This window comes from Cetorhinus maximus, chromosome 1 (assembly GCF_964194155.1).
Source record: "Cetorhinus maximus chromosome 1, sCetMax3.hap1.1, whole genome shotgun sequence".
Lineage (NCBI taxonomy): Eukaryota > Metazoa > Chordata > Chondrichthyes > Lamniformes > Cetorhinidae > Cetorhinus > Cetorhinus maximus.
Window position 1 is genome coordinate 198,291,776 of NC_135879.1, and position 20,236 is coordinate 198,312,011.

Consider the following 20,236-nt stretch of genomic DNA (forward strand, 5'->3'; position numbering starts at 1 on the left):
GGGAATCAGGGAAAACTTCCCACTGATTGGAGTCATACCTAGCATAAAGGAAGATGGTTGTGGTTGTTGGAGGTCAGTCATCTCAGCTCCAGGACATCACTGCAGGAGTTCCTCAGGGTAGTGTCCTAGCCCCAACCATCTTCAGTTACTTCATCAATGACCTTCCTTCCATCATAAGGTCAGAAGTGGGGATGTTCACTGATGATTGCACAATGTTCAGCACCACTCACGACTCCTCGGATACTGGAGCAGTACATGTCCGAATGCAGCAAGACCTGGACAATACCCAGGCTTGGGCTGACAAATGACAAGTAACATTCACGACACACAAGTGTCAGGAAATGGCCATCTCCAACAAGAGACAATCCAACCATCGCCCCTTGATGTTCAATGGCATTATCTTCACTGAATCCCCCACTATCAACACCCTGGGGGGTTACCATTGACCAGAAGCTGAACTGGACTAGCCATATAAATACTGTGGCTACAAGACCAGGTCAGAGGCTAGGAATCGTGCGACAAGTAACTCACCTCCTGATTCCCAAAGCCTGTCCACCATCTACAACGCACAAGTCAGGAGTGTGATGGAATGCTCCCCACTTGCCTGGATGAGTGCAGCTCCAACAACACTAAAGAAGCTTGACACTGTCCAGGACAAAGCAGCCCACATGATTGGCACCACATCCACAAACATTCACTCCCTCCAGCACGGATGCACAGTAGCAGCAGTGTGTACCATCTACAAGATGCACTGCAGGAATTCACCAAGGCTCCTTCGATAGCACCTTCCAAACTCATGACCACTACCATCTAGAAGGACAGGAGCAGCAGATAGGTGGGAACACCACCACCTGGAAGCTCCCCTCCAAGTCAGTCACCATCCTGACCTGGAAATATATCGCCGTTCCTTCACTCTCACTGGGTCAAAATCCTGGAACTCCCTCCCTAACAGCACTGTGGATGTACCTATACCACATGGACTGCAGAAGTTCAAGAAGGCAGCTCAACACTACCTTCACAAGGGCAATTAGCGATGGGCAATAAATGCTGGCGCAGTCAGCAAAGCCCACATCCCGTGAATGAATAATAAAAAATAATCCAGCATTCTATCCATGCTCATATATCACCATGAACCTTATCTTATGTATTAACCTTTGTGTGGCACCTTATCAAATGCCTTTTGGAAATCCAGGTATACTACATTGACTGGTTCCCCTTTATCTAACCTACTAGTTACCCTCAAAAAACTATAATACATTTTGAAACAGGATTTCCCCTGAGTAAAACATGTTGATTTGTTCTAATCGTACTCTGCCTTTCTAAGTGCATTGTTGAGACTTTCTTTATAGTAGATACCAACATTTTCACAACAACTGATGTTAGGTTAACTGGTCTGTGGTTCACTATTTTCTCTCTCCCTCCTTTCTTGAAAAGCGGTGTAACATTTGCCATCTTCCAATCTCATGGGACCTTTCCTGATTTGGAGGAATTTTGGAAAATCATAGCTCGTGCATCGACTATCTCTGCAGCTCTCCTTTAAAACCCTAGGGTGTAGGCCATCAGGTCCTGGGGATTTGTCGTATTTTAGTCCTTTAAATTTCTCCATATTTTTTCTCTGCTGATATTAATTTCCCTAATTTCCTGACTCTTTTTCACCACTAGGCTACTGTATATTTCTGGCATGGAACTTGTGTCTTCTACTGTGAAGACTGACACAAAATATTTGTTCGATGCCTTTGCCATTTCCTCATTCCCCATGGTAATTTCTCCTATCTCTGCTTCTGCTTCTAAGGGACCAATGTTTACATTAGCTACTCTAATCCCTTTCATATACTGATAAAAACTCACAGAATCACAGTGCAGAAGAGGCCCTTCGGCCCATCGAGTCTGCAACGCCATGTGAGAAACACCTGACCTACCTACCTAATCCCATTTACCAGCACTTGGCCCATAGCCTTGAATGTTATGACGTGCCAAGTGCTCATCCAGGTACTTTTTAAAGGATGTGAGGCAACCCGCCTCCACCACCCTCCCCGGCAGTGCATTCCAGACCGTCACCACCCTCTGGGTAAAAGAGTTTTTCCTCACATCCCCCTAGACCTCCTGCCACTCACCTTGAACATGTGTCCCCTCGTGACTGACCTTTCAACCAAGGGGAACAGCTGCTCCCTATCCACCCTGTCCATACCCCTCATAATCTTGTACACCTCAATCAGGTCGCCCCTCAGTCTTCTCTGCTCCAATGAAAACAACCCAAGTCTATCCAATCTCTCTTTATAACATAGCATCCTTCTGTCATCACCCTCTGTCTCCTACAACGAAGCCAATTTTGAATCCACCTTATCAAATTACCCTGTATCCCATGTGCATTTGCCTTCTTTATAAGTCTCCCATGTGGGACCTTGTCAAAGGCTTTGCTGAAATCCATATAAACTACATCAGCTACACTACCCTTATCTACACACCTGGTCACCTTCTCAAAAAATTCAGTCAAATTTGTTAGGCATGATCTTCCTCTGACAAAGCCATGCTGACTCATACAATCTGATTTTATAATTCTGGCTAGTTTACTCTCATATTCTATTTTTTTATCTTTAAAACAACTTTTTGGTGGCCCTTGCTGGTTTCTAAAACAATTCCAATCCTCAGACTTGCTACTGTTTATTGCAACATTGTAAGCCTCTTCTTTTAACCTAATACTATGCTTCACTTCCTGAGTGAACCATGGGTGGGTATTTCTTGTTGAGTTTTTGTATTTCAATGGAATGTATTTTTGTTGAACATTTTGAATTGTTTCTTTAAATGTTTCTCACTGGTCATTTACCACTATACCTTTGAGTCTATTTACCAAATTAATCTTCATCAGTTCTCCCCTCGTACCTATGTAATTGGCTTTGCTTAAGTTTAAGATTTTTGTTTGTGATTGGAATATGTCACTTTTAGACTTAATATGGAATTCAATGGTATTATGATCACTATTTCCCAGTGAATCTTTTACTACAACTTTACGAATTAACCCTTCTTCATTACATAATATCAGATCTAAGTTAACCTGATCCCTATACAGTTCCACAATGTACTACTCCAAGAAACTATCATAAAGACATCCTATAAACTCATCTTCTAGACCCCTCTTGCCAATTTGATTGTCCCTGTCTATATGAAGATTAAAATCCGGCACAATGATTACATTTCCTTAGTTACAAGCTCCCATAATTACTATTAGGGGGCCAATAAACTACTCCCTCCAGTGTTTTCTGACTCATGTTGTTCCTAATTTCCATTCATACTGATTCTACTTCATGATCTTCCAAGTCCGCATCCTTTCTCACTAATGCTCTCATGTAATCCTTTACTATCAGGACTACCCCTCCTCCTTTGCTCTTCTGTCTTTCTGAAATATTGTGTACCCTGGAATATTTATTTCCCAAATTTGATCATCTTATAACCATATATCTCTAATGGTGTTTAGATCAAAATCCTTTACCTCTATTTGTGCCACTAGTTCATTTATCTTATTTCAGATGCTTCAGGAATTCAGAGAAAGAACTTTTAATTTCAATTGTTTTACTTCTATTCCCTGCAATAATCTTATTCGCTGATGTGCAATTTTTGTTAAACTCTCTGTTCCTTCCAGTTCAACTCTGCATGTCTTTACCCACATTTTGATACCTCGACCTTTCTCCTTGGATTTCTAAATCTCCCTTCACCTGAACATTATCCCCCTCTTCCAGTGCAACCTCCCCACCTGAATCCTGTTAGTTAAAGTTCTGTCCACAACCCTATTTATATGACTGGCCAGGACATAGGTCCTGGATTCAATTGGAGCCCATCCCAATGGACTAGCCCACTCTTCCCTGAGTACTCATGTCAGTGTCCCATGAATTGAAACCCCTTCTTCCCACACCACTTTGAGCCAAATGTTTAATTCTCTAATCTGTTTAACTTTATGCTAATTGGCATATGGCTCAGTTAAAAATCCAGAGATGATTACCTTTGATGTTCTGTATTTTAATTTGAACCCTAAATCCTCAAATTCTCTTAGTAGAACATAATTCCTGGTTTTACCTATGTTGTTTATTCCCATGTGTACCACAACAACTGGATCCTCCCCCTCCCACTCCAAGCTTTGTTCCAGCCATGAGGAGTTATCCTTAACCCTAGCACCAGGAAGGCAACACAATCTTTGGAGTTCCCGGTCACGGCTGCAGTATCTATCCCCCGATTATACCGTCTCCTATCATTACCACATTCCTATTCGCTCCCCTGACATGAATGGCATCCCTCACCATGGTGTCATGCCCAGTCCGCTCATCTACTTTATAGTCCTCCTCATCCACATGAGTAGCAAACACCTCATACTTGTTGGACAAGGTCAGGGATTGAGGCTCCTCCATCAATACATGCTGATTTCCCCATACCTGCCTGACTTTCAGTCTCAGATTCCTGTCCCTGACCATTGACCAATTCAAATTCTGCCTAAACTAAGGGGAGTGACTGCCTCCTGGAAAAAAAATGTCCAGCTAACTCTTCCTTCCCTAATGTCCCACAATGTCTGCAACTCAGACTCCAGCTCAGCAACTCTTAAGCCGAAGTTGCGTGAGCTGCAGATATGATTGTCTGGGAGTGCAGTACATTCCACAAATTCCTACATGCTGGAGTCAGGGCACACCACCAGTCCAGTCTTAGTTATTTACTTAGTCGATTAGTTACTAATTTACAAAGCTAAAGTAATAAAAAGTTGTACTTTCCTAGCTTGGAGCCAAAGGAAGAAAACTCTCCCAACTACTGGGGGGGTGGGGGGGGGGCGTGGGTGAAGAAAAGTAGAAAAAGAAACATCTCTTTCCCCGTGTGTACCAATTCCCACATGATTCAAATTCCCAAACACACACTCTGTCCACATGTCACTCAAGTTTAAATATAGATTAACAGTCAGGCTCTGATATAGAACTTTCAACAAGTGAGTTAACTCTGAATCTAAATTTAAATGTGTGAGATGCAGAGTGTGTAGTTGGGAATTTGGCTCATGTGGGAATTCAGTGTACAGAGGGAAAAGAGGTGCTTCACACTTGAGGTTGAAAGTTATGTTAGAGTCTGACTCAATTTAAATTTAAACTAGAGGAAAAAAACCCACCAGAACTTAGCACACGAACCAAATTCCCATCTATACACTCCAATACTGTTTCCTGTTCGTGCATTCCCTTACTCCGGGCCAAAAGTCTCTGTTGTTCACAACACAGGAATGTGGGTGGGAGCTCATGCTCAGATTGAAAAGACCAAATTTGTGAGGATTTGAAGAGAGGCTGGAAGATTTTCCTAACTTGAGCTAGAGAGAGAATTGCCAGGAAAAACCCTTCGCCCTGAAAGACAGTTCTGGGTTAAAAATGGCCAGGTTGTGAAAGAAAGGAATGGAAGTAAACCCTCAGGAGCTGAGAATCACTTTGGGCTGGTTTCAAACAATCACTACTTAAGGGATGGTGTGAAATGGGTTTTCCAGTTGTGTTAAAAGTAAGAGGGGAAAGTTCTGTTCTGTAGTTTAAAGTATAGGTTGCTTACAAAAATAGTATTTTATAAAGTCCTTTTAGTCTGTTTGCTATGGTAAAAGTTTTGAAACGTGAAATCTTGTTGTGTCGCCCTTTCAGCCACCAGCAGGAAGTTCAAATATCTTTTCTTAAAATTAACAGTCTCTACAGGGATTGTAATAAGAGGTACAGAGGCACCTTGGAGTGCATATCTGCAGATCCATAAGGAAAGTAGTACAGGAAGATAAGGTGATTAAGCACACAGTATACTTTTGTTTATTGGTCAAGACAGAGTTTAAGAGCAGGAAGCTTATGTAGAACTATATAAAACACTAAAACAAAAACAGAATTACCTGGAAAAACTCAGCAGGTCTGGCAGCATTGGCGGAGAAGAAAAAAGTTGATGTTTCGCGTCCTCATGACCCTTCAATCATGAGGACTCGAAACGTCAACTTTTTTCTTCTCCGCCGATGCTGCCAGACCTGCTGAGTTTTTCCAGGTAATTCTGTTTTTGTTTTGGATTTCCAGCATCCGCAGTTTTTTGTTTTTATATATAAAACACTAGTTCGACCAAAGCTTTAATATTATGTACAGTTCTGGTCACCACCTTACAGGAATGATATGATTGCACTAGAGACCGTACAGAGGATATTTATAAGGATATGTCCAGGACTGGAGAATTTTAGCTGTAAAAGATTGGAAAGGCTGGGTCTGTTTTCTTTGAGACAGGAGTGATTTAATTGAGGTGTTATGGGACTGAGATCGAGTGGATAGGATCTATTTCCATTAGCAGAGAAATCAATTACTAGGCAGCATAGATTTAAAGTAACTGTTAGGATTAGAAAGAAGTCGGAGAATTTTTTTTCACCCAGAGGATGGTCTGGAACCCATTGGCTGAAAGGGTGGTAGAGGCAGAAACCCTAATGGTGCTTTAAAAAAAAAACTTAGATACGCAGTTGCAAGGGCTCTAACCTACAGTATTATGAACCAAGAGCTGGAAAGGGGATTATGATGAATGGCGCTTTTTCGGCCAGCAGAGAAATGTTGGACTTCTGTGCCATAATTTTCTAGTCTAACTTATTTTTTTCTACCTGTCCACTTGCTTTGAGATTTTGTACACATGCCTCTAAATCTCTGTTCCTCCAGACCCTAACTTACACTGATTTGTCTTTTGCACCAAGATGACCCCGTGCTTCCCCACATTGAACCCTGTCTGCCTGTTTTCAATTCTTCTTTACAGAGAATAGGCATATGCAGCAAACCTGTTTCCCATACCTTCAAGCATGCTGGTCCTCTCTACCTGAGGCAGAGATCAGATTGTACAAATGCTGGGTAGCCTGAAAATGTAAGTCAGGGTCAGTGTGGTCTCCTTGGCTAGTTTTGATCACCTAAGGAGATCAGAAATGAATTTTCCAGTTTCCCCCTCAACCCCCTACCTCTAAGGTTATCTGGTTTTCATTTCTCCTTGATGGTTACATGGCTCCAAGTGGGTAGGTAACATCTGCATCATGAGGATTAAGACATAACAACACTTTAGGATAATCCAGGTGGACCAATTGGCCTTAAGCAAACAAAATGTTGAACAAGCTACAGATTGGAGGTCAGTATTTGTAGTATACTACTTGCTTAGTAGCACTTAGATAAAAAGTTGGATGAAATGGATGCAGGACTAGCAGGTTTAAATAAATGTGTGCTACTGCCATGTGGTAACAATTGTAGGCATGAAAGTAACCAAAGTGAAGTGAAACAAAAAGCACATTTCCAGGAATGTTAAGGTATTTTGCCTCTGGCAGCCCACAAATCACTGAACTCTATATAAATGAACAGCATACGACCATTAGAAACTAGAGTGCCAAGCAATATTCTAATTATTATATAGGATTTATGGGCAACACTGCCAAAGGCCACTTATTTTTTGTGCATTCCTTGTTGCCCTGAAGAGAGTATGCTTTTCTTTGAATCACTGCACTTTGGGGTTATGGTGTCTGATCACCCTCCCTGCTCCCCAAATGGTGCTAGGTAGGTAATTCATGATATTGTGCCTGCAACATAGAAACAAGGAGTAGGCCATTCGGCCCTTCGAGCCTGCTCCGCCATTCATTATGATCATCCAACTCAATAGCCTGCTCCCGCTTTCTCCCCATATCCTTTGATCCCTTTCGCCCCAAGAGCTATATCTAACTCCTTGGAAACATACAATGTTTTGGCGTCAACTACTCTGTGGTAACGAATTCCACAGGCTCACCATTCTCTGGGTGAAGAAATTTCTCCTCATCTCAGTCCTAAGTGGTCTATCCCGTATCCTCAGACTGTGACCCCTGGTTCTGGACTTCCCCACTATTGGGAACATCCTTCCTGCATCTACCCTGTCTAGTCCTGTTAGAATTTTATAGGTTTCTATGAGATCCCCCCTCATTCTTCTGAACTCCAGTGAATATAATCCTAACCGACTCAATCTCTCCTCATGTCAGTCCTGCCATCCCAGGAATTAGTCTGGTAAACCTTCGCTGCGCTCCCTCGATAGCAAGAACATCCTTCCTCAGATTAGGAGACCAAAACTGCACGCAATATTCCAAGTGTTGTCTCACCAAGGCCCTGTATAATTGTAGTAAGGCATCCCTGCTCCTGTACTCGAATCCTCTGGCTATGAAGGCCAACATACCATTTGCCTTCTTGATCTCCTGCTGCACCTGCATGCACACCTTCAGTGACTGGTGTACAAGGACACCCAGGTCTCATTGCACGTTCCCCTCTCTCAATTTATAGCCATTCAGATAATAACCTGCCTTCCTGTTTTTGCTACTAAAGTGGATAACCTCACATTTATCCATATTATCCTGCATCTGCTATGCATTTGCCCACTCACTGCATCCTCCTCACAGCTCACCCTCCCACCTAGCTTTGTAAGAATGGCTTGTATATGTTCAAATCAGGTTAAACATGGCTTGAAACCGGTTTTCCACATCACTGATCTTATCTTTCTCACTAATAGAAGTCAAGGAGAGGAAGGCTCTGTCAAAGTACACTGAGTTGCTGCAGCGTGTCTTTTAGATCATACGTACTACAGTTACAGTGAACCAGTCTTGTGTTGTGGCTATTGAGTAGATAGAGCACCAATTCTAACTTGGCTGGTGCGGGTCTTCATGATGTTGCAGTTGCACCCTAGTACGTGAGAGTATTCCACCATATTTCTAACATTGTCAATTGTGATAGACTTTGAAGGATCAGTACATAAGCTGTTCATTATACTTTGCTTCTATCTCATTTTAGCCAGGAATGGTAGGGCTGGTCCAGTAAACATTTTGTCAATGGCTGCATTGATTATCCAACCCAAACTCACATTGGCAGCATAACTCTTCCTTCACATGCAGTGTCTTCATTTACCATAGTTTTAGCTGATAAAGGCATTAAGTACATGAAACATTGTCATTAAAATACAGCATTTATTAGAGATTATATATTTACTTTCAAAGCTTGCCTGTCAAATACATAAATAGATTGAATTCAAGTTTAAGACAATAGATATATTTTAAGACAAACTGATTTACAGTATGCTAAAATCTGCCACTTTTGAAAGAGACTAGAATATATGTTAATGAATAATTGGGTAAGGCTCTTTGTGGCACTTTACATAATTAATGACCAAATTTTTTGTCTACTAACAAATAAGTTTCAAACAACATGTTAAAAGCTTCAAGTCAAAGCCAACAATTTGAATAATTCACTGTATAGCTAACTGTACAGAAGGATATCATATTGCAAACATCCCTCACATGCAGATAAGTTTAAAGAATCAGTCATGTTTTTAATGTTAAAGCATAAAAAAACCTCCCATATGCAAACTTTAGAATACACTATTTTAGGGGCTGTGCATAAAATTCATAGAATAAGCTTACATGCAATGCAACATCATTCAAGTTCAAGATTGATATTTGAGTAACCACCTTAGTACTGTATTCCTTTAGCAATTAAAAAAAAATATGAACTGGAACAGAAAAATCTTTCAAAGACAGCCAAATGAACACTAAATGAGAGATTAACTGTACAGGTGTTGCAGCTACATTACACTAAAATCTGGTATTCAAGTAATACATATACTTGGATGCAGAGCTTCAAAACGCATGCCTCATGTGTTCCCAGTCTCTTAAGGTTAGATGTGTCAACAATCTTTTACCTGTCCTTGGATGAGACTTAATTACAAAAACTTGGTGGGGATTATATACAAACACACAGCTCTAGTTTCCAGAGCTGGTGTTCCATGAAAGTGTTGTGAAAATGGTGATGGGTGACTCATTCTTTTATTGATACTCAGCCTCAAATAAATATCCCAATAAAGCAACGGTTTAGGGTATCGCTTGTCTCTATCATAAACCATTTACAGAATTGGTTAAATATACTTTAAAATATTGATTGTATTGAATAAATGCAAAATTTACAACTGCTTATACAATATTCCAATAAAGATTGGGGGGTGGGGTGCCATGACAGTAATCGAACGTCTCTTACTAAAACCGTAATATCATTAGAGTCCTCAAAGCATATGACTACAAGGCAATACAAATCACAGTTAGTGAAAGGCCACTTACACCTAATACTCTATTTATGTCAGGCAGTAATATATCAGTTTTCTTCAAATACAAGCATGGCAATAGACTAGAACTAAAATAATTATTTCAACAATTGAGGAATATTTTAAAAAGGGGGAAATGTCTGGTTGAAAAGCAAATGCCATTGCAATATCAGAAGTCACCAAGACAGATATTTGATTTACCTTTTTTCCATTACATGTCATACCAAATAAGAGGAAAACAAAATAGAGAAAAGCCTAGATGTTCCACTGAACATCCCTACCCACCCCTCCAGAAAAGAACTTAACTTCAAGCTATTTAACTTAGTAGAACTCCAGAGCCTTTTTTAAAATATATATTCTCACACACACAAATTAGTGCAATTATATTCCATAATTTTGAGACCTTAGCTCTATTCCAATGCAACATTTTCTGAAGTTGCTTCCAGCAGCAGCACCATTTTACCCGCACTGCCTAACAGCAGACAATGAAAAAGCAAAATTTGTTTACTATCAGGGAAGACACAAAGACTTCGATGTTAACTCCCTGTCTAATGCAAACCTGTTAAAATGGAGCAGGGACTTATCCACTCCTTTTTCGCCATGATCTGACTGATTACAAATTTATGCTGCTGGGGTTCTTTTTAAATATGCAAGTTGGGCTCCAAGAAAACCATCAAGACTCAACCCTAAAATTTTAACCAGTGGCCTGAACAATCCTGGCTTCCCTTTCAGGCCAAATCAGCTGCCAACTAGATCAGGGTCAGAACTGGCAAGTTTTAATTATGAAGTTTCCTGTGAGCTAGGACCCAGGAAATCTTTGACCTATCTTGCTCCTGGCTTCCACCCCACCCTTGCATCGTGTAACTATTGGACCTTCTCTCTCACCACTTTTTTGACTGCTGGGGGGATGGTCCTGTGGATCCCTATAGTCTGAATTTTTGCTCCCCACTACCAGCTAGGCATCGATTCCTACCAGGTTCACAGACAAGCCAGACCCCAAATATGTAAACAGACTTAGAAAGTCAAATCTCTTTGGGCCTCAGCATGCCACAACAGACACTGGCCCAAAACAACCCCATGTATCAATCCAAGACCGCTTTAAAATCAAAGCCAAGTGTCAAAAAGAGCAGTCAAAATTACTGTTAAATTAAAACAGGAAATGTACAACAGGCCCATCAGCACTTGTTGAGAGCAAAACAAATTGGCATTGTGGGTGATGACCCTTTTGTAAAATTAATAGAGGAAGGCTAGAGGACTCCTTTTTGAGGCTGGGACAAATCAGAAAAACAGGACTAAAAAAAACAAATCAAACTGCTGCAAAGTAAATTGTAGTTATGAACCTTTCAAAGGTCAGTTGTAAATTTCATGTGAAAGTAGTTAATTTCGTACAACAGTTTAAGCCACCTGTTTTGTTAACTAAAGTCAATGCTTAAAAAGTGTCCACACACCATTAAAATCTTTGCACTGTTTGTCTAAATGATTAAGATTCGTGTTTTAAGAGATTCCAATAAAAAAATTACATTTGAATTATTGCGCATTTATCCCAAATTGATGCACAGAGTTGAAGATTCCAGAAGTAAAATAAACTTTATAATAAATTGACTCCAAGCCAGAAGCAGTATACTTTAGACAGTTTTTTCTGTTTTTGTGAAGATTAATTTGGATATACAGATCCCAAAATACAGAAGACACACCTTAAGGATTTTGTTCCGCTTCCCTATTTACTGGTTGAACTGGGGAAAATATATCAAGAGTGGTGATCACACTACAAGCATGAACAACAAGGAACCACTTACCTGCTGCTTAATTAACTTCAGGGGGGAAAAAAACGGTTCCCGAAGAAGAGTTGTATTGGACTCAAAATGTTAACTTTGTTTTTCTCTGCCAGACCTGCTGAATGTTTCCAGCACTTTGTTTTTATTTCAGGTCTCCAGCAGCCGCAGGATTATGTTTTTATTAAAATTGGGCAGTTTGGAAGTTGTGAGGCTTGCGGGGGGCTCGGAACAATGTCCAGCATGGGGGGAAATCAAAATACATGAGTGGAAGAGTAAGGCTTTCACCCAAATAAACATTCGATGAAGCTGGGCTGTTACTGACTGCCAGGATCAACAGGAGAAATGCATCTGACCAGTCTGGGATCCTGAAATCTAATAAAATGCCTACAACCATAATCTGATTAAATTATTGCATTAAATCAACAGACTAATGAGTATTTTTTATTTTAAAAGATATTCACAATATGCACCTAATCACAGCTCAAGCTGTCATACTGGTTCAGTTTATAAAAATATTAAAATATTCAAATATGATGTGGAAAATGGTGACAATGAATTTGTGTACATTTTGTTGTGAGTACACAAAATTAAATATTTAAACTCCATTAACAATCTAACCCAGTAATAAATGTGCGTAAATCTGTCTGATTCAATGGTTTGGATTTGTAGAATTACATACCTTTTACCTCCAGGTTTAGATTTAAGTAACATATTAAAGATTCACCTACAGGGGTTAAAAAAATGCTCATAACCTGGGACTTCTCAACTTACTATTCAAGCTAATTATATGCAAAAAAGATGCATCAAAACGTTGATATCCTAATTGACACAGGTGAGATTATGTAAACAGTTGAAGATCTGTTATTCCATACTTATGATTTTGTCTTTTACACAACACTTGAGGTGTTGCTTAATTTAAAGTACATAAAAAGTTGGAATTGTGTCTGAAAAATTATTGTAGCATATGAAAAAAAGCAAAGTTTCTAGGACTGACAAACATGAACACAATTTTCAACCTTTAGGTGATATAACTGACGTCAAATAAACACTAATAAAAATGTTTACACTACAAAAGTGTCTCCGCCCAGCTTCAAAAGAACCCAGCTCCTGTGAGGTATGTGTTGGCTTCCAAAATAAGTGCCTTTGCGTAGACAGATATCGTATAATAAAGAGTAAGAAAATCCTGTGTGCTGAAGATCGTATCAGACAGTGCAAACCCCAACATGGACGGAATGAAGCCTCTACCATATTCAACCATCCAAGTTCCAGCACTCCAGCGGACAGATGTGGCTTCGCCTATAGAATGGATTATAGTGTCACCTGCAGGAATACAAAAAGGAGTCATATTTTAGGCCAGGTAAGCAGAATTCTTCCACCAGTATCCAGAATGAACACTCAACCCATTTGGAATCAGTGTCTCCCTTCATTTGAAACAGGAAATCTGGAGACTTTTGAATTGGCTGATATGAGTAGCATTAATTATGCCCATAATTAGGTGCGTCCAAGCATTCTATCTGCCTGCCCATTGTAAAACAGACCTGATATTAGCCCATTGACTACAAGGGGCAGATGATGTGCTCTGCCAGATTATGCCCATGTAGTGAAAGTGAAAATAACCTCAATACGTTTTAATCCATTAATCACAAATTTATACACAATTGTTAATTGTTGACATTACCAGATCTAGGTGTTCCAATTTGCCTGTGACTTGTTGAAATGACATGGAAGGTGGATACACCTTCTTTCTTGAGATTTATTGCAGGCATCATTGAGCAGACAGTAGTGGAGAAGCCTCAGACTTTGCAATTGTCAAACTGGTTTGAGATGCTCGCAACCTGTGTGGACGAAAGCAAGGTTTGCAAGGTGGATGAGCAGACTGGCCATAGCACTATGGTACTGGAAGCCGATCAAGCAGGGGGAGTATTAAGGAATATAGTGGTAGTAGTGGACAGTGATGGTGTGGGGGATTGACACTTGGACTCTCGCTCTTTGCTGCAGAGGGCAAATACAGTGTTGTCTGCCTGGTGCTAGTGTTTGGGACATCTGCTCAGGGTTGCAGAGGAACTTGCAGCGGGAGGGGGAGGATCCAGTTGCCGCATGTAGGCGCCGACGACATAGGCAGGACAAGGAAGGAGGTACTGTATAGCCAGTCTGAGGAGCTAGCACCAAATTAAGGAGCAGAACCTCAAAAGGTAATAAACTCTGGATTACGCCCCCCGAGCCATGTGCAAATTAGCATAGGGCAAATAAGATTAAAGAGATGAATGCATGGCTTAATGACTAGTGTGGGAGAAGTGGGTTCTGGTTTGGCTACAGGAGAGCATAGATTGGGACCTGAAAATTGAAGGGTATGTGCCATTTAGAAAGTTCAGGAATCTAGGAAAAGGTGGAGGGGTAGCTCTGTTATTTAAAGATGATATTAGCACAATACAGGGGGATGACCCAAGTTCAGGAAACCAGGATACAGAAGCAGTTTGGGTAGAGATGAGAAATGATAAAGGCAAGAAGTCAGTTGGAGTGGTGTACAGACCACCTTACAGTAGCCATACGGTAGGACACAGGGTATCAAAGAAGAAATAATGGGTGCTTGTCAAAAGAGTACAGCAATTATCATGGGAGATTTTAATCTACATATAGACTGGAACAACCAGATAGGCAAAGGGAGCCTGGATGAGGAATTCATAGAATGTTTTTGTGATAGTTTGTTAGAACAGCATGTTCTGGCACCAAACAAAGAGCTGCTATACTAGACCTAGTATTGACTAAGATAGGATTGATTAATGACCTCTAGTGAAGTTGGCTCTAGGTAGCAGTGATCGTAATATGAATGGATTTTACATTGTTAGAGGGAGAAGAGAGTGGGTCTAAGACTAATATTTTAAACTTAAATAAGGGCAATTATGAGGGCATGAAAGCAGAACTAGCAAAAGTGAACTTGCAATTTAGTTTAAGGGTGTCATGAAGCTATTTATATATATAATATTTTGGAAATTTATTTTAAAAAATAGAGGTTTAGTCTGTGGGTGTGTCTTAATTGGATTAAAGCCAGCTAGTCTGGGTGCTTTGATATGTGCTAGTTTTGATATGTAAAACAGATAGCATGCATTTGCATTTTTTGAATAGAGCATTCAAGAAGTGGGGTGAAAATTGACACCTTTCCAGCAGCTACCAAGCAATGTGTTTATATTACTAATAAAATTGTTACTATGAAAGGGGTTTCATTGTTAAAAGGTGAAGTTCAAGAGGCTGGTGAGACAATGAGAATTTGAATTCAATCAGTGGTGGTAGGTATAACTTCAGCAGTTTTCAGGTGTGCAGAGCAGAGGCAATGTAAGATCAAAAGGCAGCTGTAAGTCTCCAGCTGGCTCCACAGGATCCAAATTGCAAATAATCTCATTTTGAATTTGTAATGCAAAAATGCTTTGCCTAGTGTCTGGTTAAGACTATGGGTTGCTGTTGCCTTAAGGGAGATTAGTTTGGGAATTTGTTACAAGTTATGTTAGTAGTAAAAACAAAAACAGAATTACCTGGAAAAACTCAGCAAGTCTGGCAGCATCGGCGGAGAAGAAATCAGTTAATGTTTCGAGCCTTCATGGCCCTTCGGCAGAACTGGAGCATAGTTAGAAGAAAGGAGAAATATAAATTGGTTTAAGGTGGGTGGGGGGGGGGGGGGGAAGAGACACATTGAGGGTGTGGTGTGATGATTGTGGAGATGAGCAGATAATCAAAAGATGTCACAGACAAAAGGGTCAAAGAGGTGTTGAAGGTGGTGGTCTTTGTCTGAGAAAAGTGCTAATTAAGAATGGAAGACAGGATATTCAAAGTACAGCTCTAGTGGGGGTGGGGTGGAAAGACTAGAGGTTTTAGTTTTAGATTTAAAAATAATGGAAATAGGTGGGGAAAGAAGAATCTATATAAATTATTGAAAAAAAAAAGCGGGGGGGGGGGGGAAAGAAACGGGGTGGGGATGGGGAGTTTAAGATCTAAAGTTGTTGAATTCAATATTCAGCCCGGAGGGCTGTAAAGTGCCTAGTCGGAAGATGAGGTGCTGTTCCTCCAGTTTGCGTTGGGCTTCACTGGAACAATGCAGCAAGCCAAGGACAGACATGTTGGCAAGAGAACAGGGTGGAGTGTTAAAATGGCAAGCGACAGGGAGGTTTGGGTCTTTCTTGCATTGTTCCAGTGAAGCCCAACGCAAACTGGAGGAACAGCACCTCATCTTCCGACTAGGCACTTTACAGCCCTTCGGGCTGAATATTGAATTCAACAACTTTAGATCTTAAACTCCCCCTCCCCCCATCCCCACCCCATTTCTTTTCCCCACCCCCCGCTTTTTTTTTCAATAATTTATATAGATTCTTCTTTCCCCACCTATTTCCATTATTTTTAAATCTAAAACTAAAACCTCTAGTCTTTCCACCCCACCCCCACTAGAGCTGTACTTTGAATATCCTGTCTTCCATTCTTAATTAGCACTTTTCTCAGACAAAGACCACCACCTTCAACACCTCTTTGACCCTTTTGTCTGTGACATCTTTTGATTATCTGCTCATCTCCACAATCATCACACCACACCCTCAATGTGTCTCTTCACCCCCCCACCCCACCCACCTTAAACCAATTTATATTTCTCCTTTCTTCTAACTATGCTCCAGTTCTGCCGAAGGGCCATGAAGGCTCGAAATGTTAACTGATTTCTTCTCCGCCGATGCTGCCAGACTTGCTGAGTTTTTCCAGGTAATTCTGTTTTTGTTTTGGATTTCCAGCATCCGCAGTAGCTTTTAGCTTTTTGTTTTTATCTTTATGTTAGTAGTAATTTGAAGCCATGTGTATTTATTTTAACCTGTGTAAATTAATAAAATGTTTCAATTAGTTTAATGTAAAACCTCGAGAACTGGTGGTGTGCTTCCTGAATTTAGAGTCGCATCTCAAACATAACACTTAAAATGATAGGTTATGACAGTTGTTTAAAGTTTCTCTCTGGGATTTTTAAATAACTTTGCTTTACCAACTGCATCGGTCACAACAAAGTGATAGGTCAATAGAGATGCAGTAGTGGACATTTAAGGGGATATTTCAGAATACGCAGAATGGATACAGTCCAACGAGAAAGAAAACTTCCAAGGGGAGGATCCACCATCCGTGGTTAACTAAAAAACCTTAAAGATAGTATCAAACTTAAAGAAAAAGCATACAATTGCACAAAGATGGTTGGCAGGTCAGAAGACTGGACAGAATATTAAAAAAAGCAAAGAATGACTAAAATATTAATAAGAAGGAAAAATTATGAGTATGAGAGAAAGCTAGCTAGAAACATAAAGACATAAGTAAGTGTTTGTACAGATGTTTAAAAAATAAAAGAGCTAACAAAGTGAGTGTTGGTCCGATAGAAAGTGAGTCTAGGGAATTAATAATAGAAAATAAGGAGATGGCAGATGAATTGAACCAGTAGTTTGCATTGGTCTTCACTATGAAGGATACAAGTAACATCCCACAGATTGGGAGGGAGGAACTCAAGAAAATTACAATCACCAGGTAAGCAGTACTTAGCAGATCGTCGGAACAGCGGTTGACAAGTCCTCGGGTCCTGTTGGATTTCATCCTAGTGTCTTAAAAGGAGTGGCTAATGAGATATTTGATGCGCTGGATTTAATTTTCCAAAATTCCCTAAATTTGGGGAAGGTTCCATTAGACTGGAAAATAGTTGATTGGCACCCCTTCCACAAACAATCACTCCCTCCACCACCACACTGGCAGCAGTGTGTACTATCTACAAGATGCACTACAGAAACTCATCAAGTCTTCTTCGGCAGCATCTTCTAAACCCATGAGCGCTACCATCTAGAAGGACAAGTGCAGCCATTCACCATCCTGACTTGGAAATATATCGCCGTTCCTTCACTGTCACGGGGTCAAAATCCTGGAACTCCCTCCCTAACAGCACCATGGCTGCCCTTGTCCTTCCAGATGGTACTGCTCATGAGTTTAGAAGATGCTGCCTAAGGAGACTTGGTGAGTTTCTGTAGTGCATCTTGTAGATAGTACACACTGCTGCCACTGTTTGTTGGTGGTGGAGGGAGTGAATGTTTGTGTACCTATACCACACACATTGCAGCACTTCAAGAATGCAGCTCACCACCACCTCCTCAAGGGCAATTAGGGATGGGCAATAAATGCTGGCCTAGCCAGCGAAGCCCACATCCCGTAAAATGAATTAAAAAGCTAATGTAACTCCTCTAATCAAAAGGGGAGGGAGACAGATGGATAGCAGGAAACTATTGGCCAGTTAGCTCAACATTTCTCATAGGGAAAATGTTAGAAGCTATTATTAAAGACGTTATAACTTGGCACTCAGGTGAATTCAGGGTAATCAGGCAGAGTCAACATGGGTTTGCGCAAGGGAAATATTGGAATTCTTTAAAGAACATGTGCTGTGGATAAGGGAGAAGCAGGGGATGTAATGTACTTAGATTTTCAGAAGGCATTTGATAAGGTGCCACATTAAAGGTTATTGCAGAAAATAAAAGCTCATGGTGTAGCGGGTAGCATTTTGCAGGTCCCTATTAGGAGCACAATCCTCCATCCACATTTGAAAACTTCTCATTTTTGGATAGGACCCACTAGTTTCAGGTAAATCAATCAGCCAGCAACCAACAACATTGGAATTAGTAAAAAAAAAAGTTGGGCTCAACCAGTTATCTATTGTATCTTACAAGCCAAAATTGGAATTGGGGGAAGCATTATTATAGAGGTATGGTACACAAGGTATCTTCCATAAAACCTTCAGCAGGCTCCTTTATTAATAACTTAGTTTTGTGTTACTGAGATATTTGTTGGTAAAATGATTCTTCCTTTTATGCACTACTGAAGGCACAACATTTGAAAAGTTTAACAATCATGGACAGTCTTGAAGACAGGTTATCAACTAAAAATACAGTCCTGTATTGCCTTTAGAAAATACATTAGGAGCTGGAGTGGCTCAGTGGGTTGCTCTCCCAGAAGGCCCCGGGTTCAAGTCACACACCAGGATTTGTTGACTAAGAAAGAACCCAGCCACTGGTGCAGGAAAGCCAATGTCTATTGTTGCCAGTCCTCAGCTTGGACAAATGGGGAGGATTAGTGGCAGCAAGGAAGTGAAACCACCTGCCAAATCTAAACATGATGGAGTAATCAACCAGCATGTTGGCAACCCCATGTGTCCATAAGACCATAAGAGCAGAAATTTAGGCCATTCGGCCCATCGACTCTGCTCCGCCATTCAATCATGGCTGATAGGTTTCTCAACCTCATTCTCCCGCCTTCTCCCCGTAACCTTTGATCCCCATACCAATCAAGAACCTACCTATCTTGGTCTTAAATACACTCAATGACCTGGCCTCCACAGCCTTCTGTGGCAATGAATTCCATAGATTCACCACGCTCTGGCTAAAGAAGTTTCTCCTCATCTCTGTTCTAAAAGGTCTTCCCTTTACTCTGATGCTGTGCCCTCAGGTCCTAGTCTCTCCTACTAATGGAAACATCTTCCCCACGTCCACTCTATCCAGGCCTTTCAGTATTCTGTAAGTTTCAATCAGATCCCCCCTCATCCTTCTAAACTCCATCGAGTAGAGACCCAGAGTCCTCAAACGTTCCTCATACGTTAAGACTTTCAATCCTGGGAATCTGAAGTATTCAAGTATTCTGAAATCTCATCCTTAATAATTGACTCTAAAATGTTACCAATGACCGAGGTCAGGCTAATCGGCCTGTAATTCCCCGGCTTTTGCCTCACTCCCTTCTTAAACAGGGGGGTTACATTAGCGATTTTCCAGTCCTCTGGGACCCTCCCTGACCCCAGTGATTCCTGAAAAATCACCACTAACGCCTCCACTATCTCTTCAGCTATCTCCTTCAGAACTCTGGGGTGTAATCCATCTGGTCCAGGTGATTTATCCACCTTCAGACCTTTCAGTTTTCCTCACACCTTCTCCTTGGTAATGGCCACCATACTCACCTCTGCCCCCTGACTCTCTTGAACTTTGGGGATGTTACTTGTGTCTTACACCGTGAAGACTGACGCAAAGTACCTATTCAGCTCCTCCACCATTTCTTTGTTCCCCACTACTACTTCTCCAGCGTCATTTTCCAGTGGCCCAATGTCCACTTTTGCCTCTCTCTTACCCTTTATATATCTAAAAAAACTCTTACAATCTTCTTTTATATTACTGGCTAGTTTACCCTCATATTTAATCTTCTCCCTCCTTATTTCTTTTTTAGTTGTCCTCTGTTGGTCTTTGTAGGCTCCCCAATCCCCTGGTTTCCCACTGCTCTTCGCCACATTGTATGCTTTCTCTTTAGCTTTTATGCTGTCCCTGACTTCCCTTGTCAGC

General features: G+C 40.8%; 1 protein-coding gene and 1 long non-coding RNA gene across 2 annotated transcripts in view; both read right to left on the minus strand.

Moving 5' to 3' along the window:
- Positions 1 to 8,945: 8,945 nt before the first annotated feature.
- Positions 8,946 to 20,236, minus strand: part of LOC144686420 (uncharacterized) — a 103,858-nt gene continuing 92,567 nt past the window's right edge. The window contains exon 2 of the long non-coding RNA XR_013577927.1: positions 8,946 to 10,599. This is a non-coding gene — a long non-coding RNA (uncharacterized LOC144686420). The remainder of the gene's footprint in view (positions 10,600 to 20,236) is intronic.
- sigmar1 (sigma non-opioid intracellular receptor 1) overlaps positions 8,946 to 20,236 on the minus strand; it is a 28,066-nt gene continuing 16,775 nt past the window's right edge. Inside the window, exon 4 of the mRNA XM_078551582.1 lies at positions 8,946 to 13,187. Within this exon, the coding sequence (XP_078407708.1) occupies positions 12,958 to 13,187 (230 nt within the window). The 3' untranslated portion in view covers positions 8,946 to 12,957. The remainder of the gene's footprint in view (positions 13,188 to 20,236) is intronic.